General features: G+C 37.4%; 1 protein-coding gene across 2 annotated transcripts; it reads right to left on the bottom strand.

Moving 5' to 3' along the window:
• Nucleotides 1–221: 221 nt before the first annotated feature.
• Nucleotides 222–19376, bottom strand: dnajc7 (DnaJ (Hsp40) homolog, subfamily C, member 7). Of its 2 annotated transcripts, none has more exons than XM_067381820.1 (14): nucleotides 19213–19376; nucleotides 13782–13870; nucleotides 13247–13371; nucleotides 10858–10971; nucleotides 10680–10754; nucleotides 10483–10601; nucleotides 7306–7459; nucleotides 7057–7221; nucleotides 6327–6418; nucleotides 6177–6250; nucleotides 5943–6089; nucleotides 5641–5790; nucleotides 5369–5431; nucleotides 222–1926 (listed from the first exon to the last, which is right to left on the bottom strand). In XM_067381820.1, the coding sequence occupies exons 1-14, from the start codon at nucleotides 19374–19376 to the stop codon at nucleotides 1889–1891; spliced, it is 1569 nt and encodes a 522-aa protein (XP_067237921.1). In that variant the 3' UTR covers nucleotides 222–1888. The 2 variants fall into 2 exon arrangements, with proteins under 2 accessions (XP_067237921.1, XP_067237922.1); XM_067381821.1 differs by having other exon boundaries at nucleotides 225–1926; nucleotides 5360–5431; nucleotides 19213–19341.
• Between the last annotated feature and the right edge of the window lie 1389 nt (nucleotides 19377–20765).

Below are 20765 nucleotides of genomic sequence, written 5' to 3'. Positions count from 1 at the left end.
GATAGACAACAAATATAATTTTAAAATGTATAAAGTAGATTGTGAATATGCCTGGTGACATAATATAACCTGGGAAGAAAAAAAAAAAAAAAATTAGGCCTGGTGTCACAGACAGGGCCTAGCCTAAACCAGGATTAGGCCTTAGTTCAATTAGGATATTGAAGTAGCTTTTATAAACATTCACTAGAAAAAAAAAAGAAAAAAAAAAAAAAGTGGTGTGCATCTTGTGACAAAACAATGGCACTGACATATTTTAAGACCTGTCGGTACAAGTTGCTTTCAGTTAAACATGCATTTTGGTCTAAGTCTAGCTTAAGCCTTGTCTGTGAAACCGGGGGACAAAGTATTAAACAGAGACAGAAGTTAAGCCTTTGGTGAAGGGGAAAACAGAAAGAGGCTTACTTTATTTACATGGCTTTTTAAAAACGGTCCATAGTCAAGACTGTTCCAGCGGAGTGAGCAAAGTCAGCATGGACGTTGACGTTTGAATACACTGAAGATCTTTCAAGATAAACAATATGAAAGTACTCCAGACAAAACATTTTAGTACACGGTCGGGTCAAATAAACAAGGGAATGCTGGAGCACAAATCGTCAGCGATTCAATGTCAAGGAACATTTAATTAAAATGGGAGAGATCACCAAACATGGCTCACTGATCATGCCTGCAGTTTACATAGATCAACATTACATACACTGTGTGCGAGTCCACAAATAACCAGATCAATTAACTTCTGACATCTTTCCCTCCGGAGGCTCTCTAATTCAGAAGTTGGTAAGAGTGCTAGCCAAGCATATAGTCTCTCTCCCTGGGTTTAACCTATAAGAGTGCAGATCCTAGTGTATTTAAAGATCACCCATCCGTCCGAAGCTCACATCCAGCGAATTTACAATAAATATACATATCAAAAAAGTGAGTGTATTTCATAGTTAAAAAAAATTCAACAGTCAAACTATCAACACAAAGAAACACTTTACATTCCAGTAAAATGTACAATGCAGCAAAGGGTTGGATGGCAACATTGACAAATGAACCTTACAGAGAGGGTGGAGAGTGGCCAACAGGTGCTCCAATGAACTCGCTCTCCCTGAACTTCTGTATGCAGTAGTCCAACAATCCAAATGCATGCCGGAATTGTCGAATGAGAACCAGCGTTATTCTTACAATGGGTTTTGGCATGAGGCACTGCATTCACATATATTTACTGAGGTCTTTAAAATGGTTTGCAATGTTGCATAAATATATCTGTGTGAATTCTGGCTTTATACACATTTAAACAATCTATATGTCACTAGCAGTAATGAATTCTTGTACTAACCCGTGTTATTTGGACTATGTGAATCAGTAAAATGCTTGGGAGAGGGGCTGTCTAGGGGGCTGATGGGAAATGAGATTAGAGTATTACATACTCCTATGCAGAGTCAGGGAAAAATGGCAGATTTGCCCTCTTATGTCCCCCCCAACATCAACTCAATTTGAGGTCGCAGCTTTTGAGAACTGAAAAATTCAAAATCGATTTTCAAAATGATGAATGTGAAAATGACAATGCAGTCGGGTACATTCGATATAGTAGATTAAAAATAAAAAATGAAATAATGAAACTAGAGCTGGATTACGAGGGCCAAAAAGGACACTGATCAGAGAGAGAATTGTGCAATGCATCATGTTGTTTTTCTGGTACAGAATGGTCATGCCCCTGCCGTTGTTGTCTTTGTGCGTAAGCAGTAAAACAAGTCAATGGCACAGACGCAGGTCCAACTGTGGGGCCCGAAGGTCCTTTACACCAGAGTGTAGTAGTACATCAGAGAGCAGGGATGAAGGGGAGCAGTCCGGTTCAGGGGAATTCAGGGGTTGTGGAACTACTGCATACATGCTGGATTCTGCCAAGTTAACCAAACTGAAAGAAGAAATTTCCTGGTCCAGATGCTGCAGTACAAAAAAAGAAGAGCGAGAAAATGTTAAGTGACTAAGAAAAGAAGAGAATCAGAAGTAAATGTTATGAATTACTAATGAGCTACAAAAAAATCATAGCAGATACAGTATTTTTACTGTTGCCTTCATTTAAGATATGTACACATAACATGAAAAGTTTGGGGTCGGTAAGATTTTCTTTTTTAAACAAATTAATATTTTTATTCAGAAAGGATGCATTTAATTAATCGACAGTAAAGACATAATATATATAATAGGGATGCACATCAGTATTGGGCCGATATTGTGCTCATGTACTCATAAGGTTGCCTTGAAAATCCTGCCTCACCACTGTACCAGCGGATGAGTCTGGTTGGCCATTGAATCAATTAGATTTCTAGGGCGGAGCAAATCCGAGCAAACAGGAAGCGGAGTAAACCAATCAGAGAAGGGCGGATAAGATGTTAAAGTGACAAGAGAGTCAACAGCGAAGAGTAAATAATTAATGTGTTTTTGGTCATTTAAAACTGAATTCATGGCTGAATAGAACAAACTCTCGGGTCTACCGTGTGCAATCTTTGTTGATATTGAAGGGACTTTCGCCGCACTAGAGTGACGCTGTTTGCGTCACTGAAATAAACGAATCTGATTGCACGGTACGGTTTGGAGTTGACTCGAATCGCGGACTGACCAGACTGATATATCTTGTAGAACATATTTCAGTCTGGCCTTGCCAGGCAACTTTTAAGGCCCGTTCACACCAAGAATGATAAATATAAAGATAACTATAACGATGACTATATTTGCGTCCACACCAATTAATGATAACAGTCTGTTTATTCTAATCTCACGCACTGCGGTTTCAAAGTATCTACAACATGTTTTTGCTGTTCTTCTTGCATTTACATGGCTTTAACCAGCATGCTATGTTTCAAGTGGATAGAGTACCTCAGGGATGATGTGTTTTTGTATGCAAAACCCGGAAGCGAGTTCGCATTTTAGGACCTTCCATCGACCTAAAGTCTATAGGTTTTTTGAATGGTTTTTTTTTTTGCTAAATCGCCTAAAATGAGGTCTGTGGTTAACAAAGCCTCTAAATACTTTCACGTTTTGATCTATGACATAAAACACACCAGTTATAACCCGCTTGTGATTTTTTAACCTTTATTGTGCTAACAAATTGCTAAAAGGGACTACTTCATTTGGCGGGGACTTTAGACGTCATCATGACAAACAGGACATCTGGACAGCATTTCTCATGGAAAAGTGGATAAGTATTCATACACAGCACAGATCATAATCAGCGAGCATGTTTTTAAATACGGTTTGAGAAAGCTTGGTGGTGACGACGTTGATCCGCGACCATGGTGTGCTGTAGTCCGTTTATAGCCTACTCTTAGCCTTTTATATCTGACGACTTTATTTAGGCTTCAAAATCTATAAATGTCGTTTTAACTTGTAAAGATTATCTTGATTAACAAAGGGTTATGACACTTACACGTTTTGTCTAACACAAAGCTTATTTTCTGTGATTTTCCAAAAGTCTAATGGCAAAAATGCATAGGCTTTCGATTGAGGGAACCCGTGCACTGCTAACTCTATAGCTAGTGCAATCGATCTAATCGAATAGTGAATTTAGCTGACGAAGTCAATAGTGGAATAAAAACAACACCTAGTCTTTTTCACTGCAGCTTCAAAGGAAGCAAGACAACATGTTGTCGAAACTAGTGCTAGATACCGGAGGTAATTTTTATGTTACAATGTTTGCTAGCCTGGTTTAATGACTCATCGTTATTACTTCTCATCCTTGATTCCGAGGATATGATCAATTGTTTCCATATATCCAAGTATCTTTGAAAAGACAGTTTGAATTGTCAAACGGTGGCTTTTTCTGGATCTCTGCAATTAACTTCTCATTGACATCTGCCATTTTAACTGTGCGAGCCCTTAAATTAGACTGGATTCTGATTGGCTGTCAGTGTTTTATCGTTCAACATCTCGTTCTGAAAGTGATCCCAACTATATCATTTCTCTATATCGTTATCACGATGGTGTGGACTCTGGTATTATATTATATTCAGAATGATTTTTAGAACTATATCTTTATTGGTACCTTTATAGTTACCGTTCTTAGTAGAGTTGTCAAAAGTACCGACTTCGGTACCAATCGGTTCTGAAATTTAAAAAATGTGAGCGCTGTTGAGCGAATTCGTAAACACCTCTGATTGGTCATTGTGTTGATGCGCTCATCACATATGTCTGTGATTGGCTACAATGATCAACGCACAGCAGCGTTTGGAAGAATACAGAAGTGTTTGAATTTGAAAGCAGGTGTATCAGCAGACTGGACCTCGATGGACGCCTGCTTTCAAACGCTCCCGTGTATATCTGTGTAAGCGCTCAGTGAAGAGCTTCATTGATGACCATTTACAACGTTTTTACAACGTTGATCATTGAAGCCAATCACAGATATATCTGATGAGCAGTGAACACAATGGCCAATCAGAGGCGTTTACGAATCTGCTCAACAGTGCTCAAAGCGTCACATTTTTAAAGTCGGTACTTTTGACAACTCTAGTTCTTAGTGTGAACTGGCCTTTACTCAATAAAATGCTCCAATACACCACAGCATATGTAATGTTACAGTGTTTATGTCCAGACAAAGAAAGTGGCAACTGAGAAAACAAGAGTATATTGTATATAGTTCTCAGAGAAGGATGTCTATGAAGTAAATGCATCTAATTAATAGAATAATAAAGCAAATTAATATTAATGCCTATATAGATGCTGTGCACAAGCTTGTCGAGGGCATCTTTCCACATATGTCGGATTTTTTTGTAGTTCGGTTGGATATGTCAATAGCAAAGAGAGTATAACAAGGCACATATTACTAACATCATCTGACAGTAATAGAGAGAGAGCACTTCTGTTTCATGCTCTTGACTGCTGATCACTCATTCAGCGCACACGCGTCATTTGGATTAAAACTAAATTGTTTATGTAAGTAAATGTACAAGTTGTTCCCTACTTTATTACAAGAAAACGGCATGCGATTACTGTGCCACTGCACTGGACAGGGCTTGTTAATAAGGACTAATAATAATAAATATTTTTTGAGCATCAAATCATATTAGAATGTTTTCTGAAGGATCATGTGACACTGAAGACTGGAGTAGTGATGCTGGCAGCTTTGCCATCTAAGGGATTAATAACATTTTAAAATATGTTAAATTAGAAAACTAATATTGAAATATGTTTTACGATGTAAAATGTATTTCATTAAATAATTGATTTCTTGGTGAGCAAAAGAGAAGTCTTTCAAATACATTTTAAAATCGTTCCGACCCCAAAATTTTGAACGCTAGTGTGATTCAATGGTTTATCGTTCAGTCTAAACATCTGAATAATGGATGATTATGAAGAGAAGTAAAAAAAAGCACTGCCTTACATGAATTACCTTCGAAACTGAACCCACCGGGGCCGCCAAAGAACGCTTTGAAGATGTTGTTGGCATCAAAGTCTGAAAGAGAACAAAAACAAAAAAAGACACGTAAAATCATTAGTCATCACATGCCAACATAGATGCAAGTCTTGTTCATTTAAGCTCAAGTTAAGTAATAAAACATAAAAACATTCAAATGAGTGAAATTCATATTCAATAAATAAAAAAAAAAAAGATGTTGACAGAAAGAGAAAGAAAAAGAGCCTGAATGTGTGATGGAGACAGACCCATGTTCATGTCATCATCCTCCAGGTCGTGGCCGCTGTCATAGCGGGACTTCTTCTTGGGGTCAGAGAGAACAGTGAAGGCCTCTCCCACCTCCTTAAACTTTTTCTCTTCCTCTTTCTGCACCTCAGCACTCGCTCCACTGTGTCGGTCTTTGAAAAATACAACAGAGAGACTGCGTTAGAGAAACTTTCCTAGATGCTGGTGTTCCCAGTACTGATTAATACTGAGTAATGTCATGGGAATTTGCAGATATAGATTGTATAAGGAGAAAACGCAGGGATTCTTTCAATTAAATATGTACCCGGGTGGTGCATCAGCGCTCGTTTGCGGTATGCTTTCTTGATTTCATCTTCAGTGGCGTTTTTATCCACCCCCAGAACCTTATAATAATCTTTTCTTTTGCTTTTCTTCAGCTCTAACTGAGCGTTCTTCAACAGGTTCTTATGTTCTGAAACACACCACAGATGAAATGAGATTTGGCACATCTTTAAGGGACATGAAATCATTTTAATGTACAATCAAGATGGACACACACCTTTAGTCTTCTCTGTTTGATAAACCTTCTCATAATCTCTGACAGCCTCTTCATACTGCTGTGTGTCCATGTAACTACAATACAAAATGCACAGATTAACATAACAGAAAAACCACCATTTAAAGTGGGTAGAAAGAACTACAAACGTACCACTGGGCTCTTCTCAAATAAGCCTTAATATAGGTCTCATCCAGTTTAATAGCCTTTGTGCAGTCCTCAATGGCCTGCTCCAGTTTGTTTAACTGAAGACACCAGAGAGAGAGAGAGAGAGAGAGAGAGAGAGAGAGAGAGAGAGAGAGAGAGAGAGAGAGAGAGAGAGAGAGAGAGAGAGAGAGAGAGAGAGAGAGAGAGAGAGAGCGAGATCGAGAGAGAGAGAGAGGGTGAGAGAGAGAGAGAGAGAGAGAGAGAGAGAGAGAGAGAGAGAGAGAGAGAGAGAGAGAGAGAGAGAGAGAGAGAGAGAGAGAGAGAGAGAGAGAGAGAGAGAGAGAGAGAGAGAGAGAGAGAGAGAGAGAGAGAGAGAGAGAGAGAGAGAGAGAGAGAGAGAGAGAGAGAGAGAGAGAGAGAGAGAGAGAGAGAGAGAGAGAGAGAGAGAGAGAGAGAGAGAGAGAGAGAGAGAGAGAGAGAGAGAGAGAGAGAGAGAGAGAGAGAGAGAGAGAGAGAGAGAGAGAGAGAGAGAGAGAGAGAGAGAGAGAGAGAGAGAGACATTATGTGGTAGTGCCAAACAAAGACAAAAATGAGAGACAGACACACTTGACCCAGTTTCAGAACAGGAAAAAGGTCTGGTGTTTGGCCTTGTGGGGCACTCCAACACTGATAATGCATTCAAACAAAATATACACAAGTATATAACTCCAAAACAAGGAGTAAATCAAAGGCTGACCTTGGATCCAACAGTGGCTCGGTTGCAGTATAGCTTGGCGTTGGTTTTGATGTTATTTGGGTCGATGGTCAGCGCCTCAGAGTATAGGTCATATGCTTCCTCATAACTGCCCTCTTTAAAAGCTTTGTTGCCTTCTTCTTTCTTCGCCTTTAGGGCTTTAGCATTCTACGACAGAAATGCAGACACGGCACATTTAATTTGAGTTCTTAGATGCAATCAGTTAAAACTCCAAAGTAATGCTGCACTTACTCTGCAGGCCAGACGGGCCTTCTCATGGTCTGGTGCCATGCGCAGTGCTTGAATGAAAAACTGCACAGCTTTATCAATGCAGTCTTCATAGTACAGACATAATCCCCGCACGTAGAGGGCATCGCCATTTGTGGAATCCATCCGCAATATGTCACTGAAGGTACACAAAAAAAAACTGGTGATGGATTTTTCAATGAACAATGAAAAAGTTTGGGCAACATTTGATACAATGGCTATTTATATAGAAAATCTGCAGTCTGAATATTCAGACTTCTGCTTGGCTGATCAAGCAGTTTGGCCAATGTTTTAGCATAGTAATAAAATTAACATAGACCAACATTTTTCCCCACATACAACGCTGATTTACTGCTCAAGAAACAATTATTATCATCAGCACTGAAGAAGTTCAAAAGAACAGTATTTATTTGAAATAGTGACATCTTTTAAAACATTAATAATGTCTTCACTATATCAATTTAATGTATCTTTGCTAAATAAGCATTCATTTAGTTAAAAAAAAAAGTTAAATTTATTTTATATTTATTTTAATATATATATATATATATATATATAATACAATACATAATACATGCACACACAAAGAGGAAAGATAATCATTGGTTATTAGCTATGCTAGAGACTAGTGAAAGACCAATATATCATCCAGGCCAATTATTTTGCACTTTGAGGTAAGCATTGACCAATAATTATGTACACTCAGTCTATTAACAGAAATGGCATTTTGCTCTAAAATTTATTGACAGATTTGTAATGCCACGTCAGAACCAAAGGTTGTTTTCACAGCAAGATAATATAAATTAATTGTTTAAAATATTTTAATATTATATATCATATTATATTATTATTATTATTTTTTTTTTTTTTGTAGAAAAGTCCTTTTCTGGTATGCTTTAAAAAAATAAATAAATAAAAACAACACTTTGTTAATGGGCTTTTAAGAGAAATTTCATACATTTCATTTGTTATCATTTAACCATTTTATGTAAACATTAAAGACTCATGAAACCCCTGTTTTAGTCTGGCTGTTTACACCTCAGATTTAATAAAGACTGAAGAAATGGGCATGTAAAGCTGTGGAAAGGTGGGTGAAGAGGGGAGAAAACAACCTATAGAACACTCTCATTGTACAGACAACTGAATATTAAAATTAAAAGTAGTTAATTGGTATTTTTTAAATACATAAAAAGGTGCCCTAACTCTATAACAACAAACCTACAAAAATCTCATCATTACTGCATGACTACAAGCAACTATCATGAACAAATCAAATACATTTTGATAAATTGTTCTTAGATATATCAAATCAGCGTTATAACTTTGCAGGCCTCTAATTATATTTTTATTACGTTTACGCAGAGGTGGGTTGAGTATCCAAAACTGTACTCAAGTAAAAGTACAAGTACTTATAGAAATGTTTACTTGAGTAAAAGTAATAATCTTAATAGTTACTTGAGTAAGAGTAAAAACAGAAACTACTCAAGAAGCTAGTTAAAAACGCCAAAACAAGTTGGTGGATGTTCATTTCATACTCAATTTATACAATGAATACTGTACCATTGTTAACAAAGGTATCCAAAAACCTGGTACGGTCATACTTTGTACTAGTGGTATCATATACTTGGCATAATAATCTGTTTGGTTGTAAAATGTATTGTGAAATGAAAACGAATGTTATACCTATAGATTTGGTCAGACAGCATACACAGATGTTCACTAATAAAAGATCTTCATTACTGGCAAACAATAGGATGCATTTGCAGATTTGCTTTCAATTGACTAGGTGAACGGCCACTTTATCTAACGCTCTTGATGTTCTTAAATTTACTGTTACGGCTCAGAGTGAGAAACCACTTCAGACGATTCAGTGCGTGCAGGGAACCGAACAAATAATTCAAAATGATTTGCGAACCAATTAAGACAGTTCCGCCAACTTGTTTGATGAAGTTTTTGAACAGAATTGACTGAAAAGAGTGATTCATTTGTGAATGTGGTATCGCTCATGCCCCAAAAAAGGAGACTTGGAATAATCTACGCATATCTTAACATGCACTGCATTAAAATAAAATAACAAGAGGAATGTGACAGCACAACTAAGTAAAAGTACATTTTTTCCCCATTAGAAATGTACTTAAGTAAAAGTACCCGCATTTAAATCTACTCTTAAAATTTTCCAAAAACGTACAAGTAAATGTACTTTGTTACTACCCACCACCTGCATTTACGAGCACTACAATCTCTAAACAACTGACACACATAAGTTCAACACAGAAAGAATAAATACATAGTTACTTTTTGTCCATTCTTTTTTGAATTTTCGGTCTACATCATTGTCTTCAGAATAATCCATCATGTCACCGAGTTCAAGATCAGAAGTATGGCTGTATTAGTATCCTTATGTGCACAAATATATTTAATTTGAAAACGACATGATGAAATGTGTGCGCATACACAGTGCTGGTTTATGTCTGTGAACTTGAAACACATCTGCTCCGTTCTGGATATGAACTGTGGCCCACGCTGCGAGCGTTGTTAAACTGCCCGCATGTTCTAACATTAAATCTTGTTAGTCATATCTTCCATTCATTGGTAGTCAAACTCCAGCTCTGATCGCATCACGGGGAAAATGCAAACGACACTTTTGTGCTACTGTACTGAGGAAACACACTCACGACATGTAGCCGAACACAAAGCTGAACAGGAGAGGTGAATGAACATCTGAATTTCTCTGCTGTAATGTGATTTATTGCATAATACAGCACAGTGATTAGATTAAAAGAGTTCAGTCTTATGAATGAATGTGAAGAAAGGCTCAGAAACGGATGACGTAGACGTGTACTTATAGCCAGCCAATAATCACTCCGGATTAACACATATCTCCTACTTTTTGTGACGTTGGTTCAACTTTTCTTTTTATACCAAAAGAACAAAATGGCTGTGAAAAACTGAAAAAACACTTTACCCTTAATAATAAACATAATGAGAGCTATTGTAGTTTTCATTGTCCAACCTGTACATATCTTTTAATATCTCAAAAATGTGTTTTAGGGTTTCATGTCCCTTTAAAGCTAATGTTCTTTAGATATCAATATTGGCATTTGAACAACCTCATATTTGTTGACCACTACTAAAAAAATTTTCATATTGTAGTGCTATTACCTGGCAACAGATTGGGCTTCTGGGTAGCGGCCCAGCAGAGCCAGACACTCTGCTTTCAACACCTTGAACCTGTGACATGCAGATGCAGACTCTAACGCCCGATCCATACAGAACACCACCTACAGAGAGACAGACAGTCATATTTATCTGTAAATCAAACTCGCAGCATCTAGGGGAGCAATAAGGAACACGCTCACCATCCTGAAGTCTCGCTTTTCAAAGCTGATCTCAGCCATGCGCTCGTACTCCAAGATGGACTCTGCGTTCTTCAGCTGCAAGAGACACAGGAGGTCAGAGGCCTTTTGAATGACACCTGCCAAATCATGGATGTCTGCAACGAGATGTGACTGTGAGTGGTGTTTATGGTCACTCTACCTCCTGCTGGGCCTGGCTGTTATCTGGTTCCAGCTCTAGAACCTTCTGTAAGCAGCGGCTGGCGGCCATAGCATTGCCAAGCAGCAGGTGGCACTTGCCCTCACGCATGTGGCCCTGTGGAACAGAATGATAATGATGAGTCATGTAAAATGTAGATCAGGGTTCCTGAAATCCAGTCCTGGAGGGACAAAGCCCTGTGGAGTTTAACTCCAACCCTGAACAAACACACCTGAGCAAGCTAATCAAGGTCTACAGGATCACTAGAAAAATCACAGGTAGGTGAGTTTGAGCTGAGTGTTTTTAATTGTCCATCTATGCATTTGACAGATGCTTTTATCAACTTACATTGCATTCAAGATATACATTTTATCAGTTTATGCATTCCAAACTTTTTTTTGTCAAACGAACACCTTTGATCAATGATATTTACGGAATTTTTGGCGGCATTTATTTGAACAATTTGAATGAAGGATCATGTGACACTGAAGACTGGAGTAATGATGATGAAAATTCTGCTAAATTAGAACTTAAAACATTACAATAGAACACAGATAATTTAAGTTATAATAATATTTCACAATATTACTGTTTTTACTGTATTTTTGATCAAATAAATGCAGAAAAGACTTCTTTCAAAAATATTTAAAAATCTTACAAACCCCAAACTTTTGAACACTAATGTATATTTAGCAAAATGCTCTTCTCTAGAGCTATATTTTCTAAATAAAATGAAATGGATGTGGACATCTTCAAAAGCAAATGCTTTTGTTAAAAAATAAATAATTCAAAGTCAAAAATATGCACTAATTAAAATTTCACTTTCTCAATGAATGACTCCAAAACCATTTCGGCCAAAACTGAAAATGGTTGTTTCATCTAAAATTTTCAGTTGCTGAATTTCAGTGCATCACTAATATTTACTTGAGGTACTCCCTGATATTTTAAAATAATACTTAAATAATTTAACAACACATTCACGGTTCTCTGATGTCGGTTAACAGTCACAAGACATGCAGGTAACCAAATCTCTTATAGTAAGAGTTTTAATTTTGTTTGCATTTCAAAATTATTTTAATGTTTTACATTCTTTTGAGTTCATTAAAGGTGCAGTAGGTGAAATGGAAATGCTAACGTTAGCCGGCTAGCATTGAAAGCACACAATCTCACTCTCCCTGCAAATCACAGTCCAAAGCCATGCCTCCTCAAAAAAAAACAAAAAAAAAAAACACATGAAGGCACATACACACACACACCCACCCACAGCCAGCCGCTTTCAGCAAAGCATCACAAGAGATGGCGTTAAACTACCTCATGTCTCAAAGCACATGACATTACAATAATAAAGAACAAACAACTTAAAGAGCTTGTACCTGACTGCTGCAGATTCATTTCGGTGTTGATACTGTTGACATGGAAACGCATAAATCAGAGTCTGACTGAACAGCTCCGGTTAAAACGTCACGTGTTGCCATCTATTAATTATGGTAGTTATGGTGTGAACGCAGCATAAGCTTGTTTTGATTCGGTAGGAGCTGTAAGAGGTGGCTGCTGTTTGTTTGCGGTGCTCCGTGACTGACGTCTGTCTGTATAAACTCGACAAAGCATGAAACATGCTAATGACGTATGATTTATGATGAACATACACTGTATAAAACATACACGGACAGGCAGGTAGGACATTGTATATTGTCTGTGGAAGGCATAAGACCATAAAATGTTCATCCAATCAGTATATTTGGTCCCAATGAAGTAATACAGTCAAATCAAAAATTATTCAGACATTTTTTAATATATTTTTAATAGTGGGTGCAGGACACTATAGTTCATTTATGTAAGTGAGAATAGCTAAATAAAGTAAACTGTGACATATTATACCTAAAAAAAAAATCTTCATACAGTGGACTACCAGTAAAATTGATGAAAATGTGGGAACAAAAATGATTCAAACACTTTGACCTGACCATGTTTTGCTCAAGTGTTATCTGACATAATGAAGATTAATTTTTTCTGACACAGTTTAACTCTGAGATCTTGTCATATTTTATTACCATTTTTTAAACCATAGTGAATAAACTGTATTAATGAATGAAATGTTCAAGGTGTCTGAATAAATTTTGGTTTGACTGTATGTTTATAAAAATGCATTTAGACCGTTTGACAGTGATTTATCAGGATATAATGAGACTTTCAACCAGTATAACAACAAATGTTTCTGTTGAGAATCACCTATTGCACCTTTAATTATTAGTTATCAACTCACGTACCCCCTGTATTTCCCTCACAAACCTCAGTTTAGGGAAACCCTGAGCTAGACCGTGGCTCCAACTGGATGTTTTTGAGATCCTAAATGCTCAGAATGTCAAAAGTGCTCCAACCCTTGACGTCTCACCTTCATGAAGGTGTCATCTAGTCGCACAGCCTGCTGGGAGTCCTCCAGCGCCTCTCTGTAGCGACTCAGCATCATCAATGTGGCTGCACGGTTGCCATAGTAACTGACATTTTTCGGGCACAGGTCTGTTAAAAGGACAAAAACAGAAGATGTAGACAGACACTTCAGTAAACAATAAGAAAAAAAAAAAAGGTTATTTTTGTTACAACTGTTACTGGTTTTGGTGACCTTTTTCTTTCAAATACAAGTGGTTGCTATGACAAAATCTGTTTGGGTAATTACATTATGACTTCAAGGAAGAAATCACGTGTTTATGAGTGAACATTAAGTCTAATCTGAAGGCAGCAAATGAATCAGAAGTGTGTAGGAACAAACCAGCATCATAAAGTCAATGCAAAAGATGCCTACAGAAAGCTTACTCTAGACATCTTTTGCATTGCCTTTATGATGCCTGCAGCAGACAGATAGCGAGGGCGGGATAAAAACTGGTATAAACACTAGACAGACAGCTTAGTATGCTTGTAAGGGTTCTTACCGATGGCCTTGGTGTAGAAGTTGAACGCTTCAGCATAGTCCTTCTTGACATAATATGCGTTTCCCTGCTCTTTGAAGCCTTCAGCTTCCCTACAGATTCAACACACAAACAAAAATGATAAAATCACACCGGAACATTCAGATCTGCGCTCCTGCCGTCCCAGAGAAAGCAGTTATCATGTGTACTTATGAAACCGATTCACCAGCAGTCTTTTCAAACACAGTATCTGTGTAATAAATATTCATATCACAGAAGTACTGGGATAAAAGTTTATATTTAAAGTCCCCCTGAAATCAAAACTTCCGCTAAAATGGATCACGGATTTACATGACATCACACTTCAACTTTTTATCAAATCTTCTGTCCAATCAAAAGCTCTCTAGAATCTGAAGTCCCACCCCCTCCTACACTATAAACAGATGCTGAAGCTGTGGCTGAAATCGGTCATTTGTTCTCACATTTACTAGTTTCTACATGGTGAATGGCACATAGTGCACTATATAGAGGATAGGGAACGATTCAGACAGAGTAAATATTCTTTCCATTGACGCAAATGAAGTCAGTCTTCGCGTTTGTCATGTGAACCGCCGCAGCGTGAGAACAGTCTGCTCCGGTCCAGAGACACGAGAGCACAGAGCGGATCATATCCGCGAGTCGTCTCAGACCACGAAAGGTACTGGATCCATTTAAATTCTGCACAGAATGCTGTATTTTAAAGTGATATAGAGGAGATTAGGAGGAGAAACGGTTAGAGATTAAAAAGGAAACTGTTTTACTGTGTTTAACGGTTCTGGCCGAGCTGTGGTATAAACAACACGCTATTGGCCATTTTTAAAAAGGGGCGGGGCTGTTCGATATATAGCCTGGTCTTCCCGTTTCAGTTGAAATGACGTCAAACACATTAAATAATGCTGCACGTTCCAAGACACTTCAGTGGGCCTTTAAGATAAAACACTGATGTCTACAGAAGCAATCAAAATCATCTTTTGAAAGTAACTTGGCGCTTCAAATAACGATTATATCAACTACATCTATACACCACCAGGTGGTGACATGTGACTTAAAAATGTATGTCAGCGAATCATTCATTCAAGAGACTAGTTCAAAAATGCTGATTCATCTAGTAATGAAACAAATGAAGTATTTAAGGGGGAGTCATTGAATCATTCATTATAATTCAGATTAATTAAACATTTTAAATAGACTGCGGCAAATAATATTAAGTCAGAACCTCTAGTAAATTACATTTTGTTTAGTGGTCTAAAAAAAAAAAAAAGAATCATGCAGCTCTAGTGCGGCTGTTAGAAAATTTCAAACAGAAGATCCCCTTTGTGCTGCGGGACAAGCATATGGCACAGGTCCTCACAAAAAACAGAGGATATAGATCAGAAAACGCTGCTGGCACATGCATATCACATTTCGAAAATCTAAGACCTCTGAAGAATGGGCTGCATTGTCAGGACACAAGAATCAGAATACCTGCCTACACAGGACTCAGGAGTAACAAATACTACAACACAACATTAAAAGGGTGAATAGGTTGTGTTCTGAACTATAGCCGTCTGTTGGAAGTGTACAAAGTCAGATAAGGCTGCTAAACATAGATCCTCCAATACCAACCAATGGCGTGTTCTAAATCAAACAAACAAACAGCTCACAAATGAATAGAGTCAGGTGGGATGGAGTGCATTCTGGGAAACAATGCAGGGAATACATTAAAAGAAGACTGGAGAACAAGTGTCACATTAACAGCTAATACTTTACCCATCTATACTGAAGACTAAAACATAAGTGGGGCATTAGGAAACATATTTTATGACGATATGATTTTTGACACCATATTTCTTAAAAGGAAAGGTGTTGTTATTTTTACACAAAAATCTATCGAAGAATCTGTATATGGCTACATATATACAAATGTAATTTACATATTTTAGTTTGTCAAGAGATTTTAAGCACAGTTTCTGAAGGGTGCGCATTTGCGTACGTGCTCTGGTACGTAAGAACGAGAACTAAATTGAGAATTGGTCCTCAGATGCCATGTCCCTAATTTGTAGCAAAAAAAATCTAGCATTTATTCAATCTCAAATGGATTAATTTAAAGAAGTTATTACTCCACCACCTGAGTGACACTGTTCACCAATGTGGCTGAACGACAGGTTTGTGACGATACAGTTTAGGGAAACAGTCGTGTGACTATCTAGCTAGTTGATTTGTTCAATGATGCATCGTTCTATGGTAGTGAAGCAGCGAGTTACGTCATTGTACAGGAAACGCACCCCTGGTTGATCCAGCTCATACGTCACCAGGCAGATATGTTGTTTCACAGGAGGATCGAGTGATTAAACATTACAAGGTGATACATAAACAAATTATTCAAATGAAACATGCATAAATAGATAGATAGATAAATAGATAGACACTAAGACCTATAACATGCATGTTGAAAATAGAGTGAATTTTCATTTGATTGAGACTTTAAGAGCCTTTCTTGAATGCCTAGTAGCATTTTTAATTTCATCATTGTATACTTGTATACAACAATAATGGCATTCAAATCAATTCAATCCAAGAAAGAGCCTCTTATCAATCTTGAGTGATTTCTCTAGATTGTCTTCAATCTGGTCACACTGCCTAAGACCCCCAATGGCATCATGTTTGACTTGAATTTACAAACCACTGACTAGGACCCGCTGACACAAATGAGACAAAAAAATAAACTTGATTATTCACAATCCTCCTGTCACAATTGCAAAGTGAGCCAGCATGCCATCTTCCTTAAAACCTGCTTGCATATCACAGCTGAATATTCTGGAATATTCTCAGGGGAGTCAACAGCGGAGTCTGCTTAATCGCACAACTCCACACTCTCCTCTGACAGACAGCAGCTTTAGTGAAGTGTTTGTCCCACACCACCTGTGTGGTCATGCAAATATAGCGCTTTATTCAGACCTACAGCACGATGACGCCACGTTCACACCCTCCGGTTTATCTGGAAACCAAAACCAGGCTGGTGCTTTCTGAGAGAGAATGGCGTAATGATGTGAATAATTTGTAGAGCAAGGCACATGAGCCGACAACTAGATTTAGAAGCACAATTAAGTTTTGAAACATAGTAGGTGATTCACTTTTTCAGTAGCCTTGGTTCCGGAAGCATTTTTTCCCACAGGGGTTTTAAAAAGGTCTTTGTTAAGGAGCTGTAAGCCATGAACCAAACCATGCAACAACTTTGAAGGAAAGAACTGCAATCCTATAAAGCATTGTTAATCACATACTCCAAGTAAAAATGATGGAGGATATAAAATATGCATACAAAAGGCGAGACACCCCAGGTGAATAGGGTAAAAAAAATTAACTAATAAATTATATACTATAATTAGTATACATAGTATATAATACCATACTACCCCAGGTGATTGATTACATTAAAAATTGCAAACATTAGTTTTCTAAAATCGTATGTTTAAATATGCAAATGAGGCACTATTTAATTAAATATGCACTAATTTGCATATGTTTCTAGAACAAAATTCTGAATATTGGATGACGTCAGGTTCAAAATTCTCATTTAAAGTTTTTGGACATTAAATTCAAAGGGGTTTTTTTCACTCCATAATTCAGAAAATACTATCAACCATTTTTTTTTTTTTTTTTAGGAATTTATAAAATCAGGCAAATTATATATCAACAAATCCCTCTGTAAAAACCTTCAGAATATAGATACGAATAAAACTGTAGTTTGGTGTATTTAAATTCTGCTGAAGTGGAGATTTCTGATTCAGAGCAGGAGAAAAAAAATCATTTTGAGAAAACGGCCTTTAAAGATATTTACTGTAATTGAAATCTATAGATGCAAATAGATAAAGTGCTATAAAATATACACTTAAAAGTGTATTTTGGATGTTTTCTTTCCACTAGTCTGGAAAAAAAAAAAAAAAAAAAAAAAACACTTTATGAAAAGCACAAAATCTCAAAATTAACAGGTGCCTGAAAAAAAAAGACACTGTTTTTGCCTGTAGTGTCTCCCCTTAAAAAAACAGTTCCTCTACTTCCAGAACCAGACTCTTGAGCTTTTTACGTTCATAAAGCCCAAAATGACTAATATTTAGAGTACACGGGGATCTGTAAATAAATCTACATAAAACAGCAGACAAATTAAAAACATAATTTTCATGTCAAGTATTTAAAGTTCACCAAGAACATCAGCATTGCAATCCTGTGTGAGTCTGACAGGTAATACTCTAAATACACTTCGCATGAGGAAAGTTATGTTAGACACGAGGTTGACTTTCTCGCGCGTGCAGTTACAGTTCGGTAAACCGATCGCTGAAAGTCAACGTGCAAGTTCACGTCACGCGCGCGCGCGCCCACCCACAGAAACTTTAGACAAACCGAAACTTCCAGAAGTGAACGACTCCTTCTCGTAAGCTAGAGCTCATACACAATGCTTCGGGGTCCAGATTAAAGTCTTGACTCGAATGCCACCTAAACTGGCAATAAATAAATATAATCGAAACGTCACATACATTTAAAGCGACAGTACACCCAACAGTAAAATTCGGTAATCAAAGCGGATGTCAGGCAGAATGTTGCGTAGTGACACCCCCTGTCACCATTCACTTTCTTTCTTTCTTAAAATGACAATAAAACAGAACGGTGACTGAGGTTGTCATTCTCCTTAACATGTCCTAAATCGGTAAGTGCATGTATGTCAGAACGGTTACATTTTGAGGGTGAACTGTCCCTTTAAGAGATACATTTTAATTTCAAGCTGCGAATCTGTTCGTGTTTCTAACTTGGACAAAATGTCCACACAAGCGTCAGAAGTAGTGGCCCCCAAAGTTACGATAAGAGACCCGCAGGTACTGAACGTCACTTCCTCTATAGACTCACACTCCATATGCATATTCATTTTTTTTTTTTTTTTTTTTTTTTTTTTTTATAGTCACCTAACGTTACTAAGGGTATCAGTCAGCGACTCTAAATGATTCCGATATATGAAGCCACAATCCACCATCGACTGTATGATTCAGCTGTCATGTGTGCGGGTTTAAGCCGCCTGCATTGTGCTCTTAAGAGCAGTGATGTCACGTTGCCTTCAACCTAATTCTGACCCTAAAACTGTGTCACGGCGAACAGCACAGCTGCCCTAATAACGCGATGCATGACAGCTTTGATCGTCGCTTCAAAAGGTCAAAGCTCATTTAAGATACATAAGAATAACACCAGGCTAATCGCAAGGTACCCCAACACTCAAAGCAGCTGCCTGGCACACTAGGCCATGGACACCCCTTGATTTTCAAGTTATGCGGCAATCACGATCTCAGGGTCCTTATACATCTGTATTCCCGATGGGAGCTTCCCTAAAACCCCGCTACAGCACGGAGGGGTCGGCCGCCCTCATATTAACGCGATCGCTCGTTTCGGGTACCTCTCTAACTCCTCGTCGCTGGTTAAGTCCATCTCTGGATCCACGGACGATTCGTAGTCAACAGTCGCCATTTTGCTGTAGAGAGGCGGAGAATGAGACGAGGCATGTGTGCCTTTCATACCGCCTTCAGCTCCGCCTTCCGCAGCCGTGCGCAATATGACCATAGTAGGGCAACGGATACGAGATCCTGAGCAAAGATAGTGGAAAGAAACACATCGACATTAAAAAGTACTCAAAGTATCTCGTCTGTTTAGATAAAGTCAACGACTCCTTTTCAAAAACTGGAACTCTTATTACACTCTATAGCCTGTTTTCAAACTATAGAGACTGCACACATCTCTCTCTCTCTCTCTCTCTCTCTCTCTCTCTCTCTCTCTCTCGATATTTGTAATAAATATTATTATAATGTGCAAAAACCTGATGTATTTACAGTGAGGATTTTGATTCATTCCTTTGACTGGTCAGTTCGTATACGACAATGCGTTATATTACAATAGGTGGCGATAAAATACCGTATTTTCCATTTACAAGGAGTGTAGGATAAACATAAATAATATAAATAAACTCAAAAGATACTATTTATTATTTTTTTTAAATGTTTAGCTCTACAAATATTCGTTTTTTTTTTTGTTTTTTTTTTTAACAAACATTCAGTGGTTTGTAAATTCAAGTCAAACATATTGCCACTGGGAGAAATCTAGAGAAATCACTCAAGAAATCTCACTAGAGAAATCACTCAAGATTGATAAGAAAGGCTCTTGAATTGAATTGACATCTTATTTTTCACACTTAATATTGTGTTTAGGTGTTGAGTTTCAGTTAAACATTGACATTCTTTAACTTCAGTTAAATAATGTTCTGCCTTCAGTTAATTTATTTTTATTTATGCAGGTCTATATACTAAATTTACTTGGTGTTCAGCTGAATCAATGAATTATTCATTTAATAAATTCAGTAAAAACAGACTCATTCACCAATGCCTCATAGCCTATATATATACATTTTGAATATAGATCATACAAAATGCATGTTATTTTTTATTTAGTACTGTCCTGAGTAAGATATTTTACATAAAAGATGTTTACATATAATCCACAAGACAAAAAATATCTGAATTTATTCAAATAACCCCATTCAGAAGTACAAACCCGATTCCAAAAAAGTTGGGACACTGTACAAACTGTGAATAAAAACAGAATGCAATGATGTGGAAGTTTCAAATTTCAATATTTTATTCAGAATACAACATAGATGACATATCAAATGTTTAAAACTGAGAAATTTTATCATTTTAAGGGAAAAATAAGTTGATTTTAAAGTTCATGGCATCAACACATCTTAAAAAAGTTGGGACAAGGCCATGTTTACCACTGTGTGGCACTGTGTGTTTAACAGTCTGCAAATGTCTGGGGACTGAGGAGACAAGTTGCTCAAGTTTAGGAATAGTAATGTTGTCCCATTCTTGTCTAATACAGGTTTCTAGTTGCTCAACAGTCTTAGGTCTTCTTTGTCGCATCTTCCTCTTTATGATGTGCCAAATGTTTTCCATGGGT

This window comes from Chanodichthys erythropterus, chromosome 3 (genome assembly GCF_024489055.1).
Source record: "Chanodichthys erythropterus isolate Z2021 chromosome 3, ASM2448905v1, whole genome shotgun sequence".
Lineage (NCBI taxonomy): Eukaryota > Metazoa > Chordata > Actinopteri > Cypriniformes > Xenocyprididae > Chanodichthys > Chanodichthys erythropterus.
Note: the sequence above shows the minus strand (reverse complement) of the source record. Positions and strands in the feature narration are given on the sequence as shown.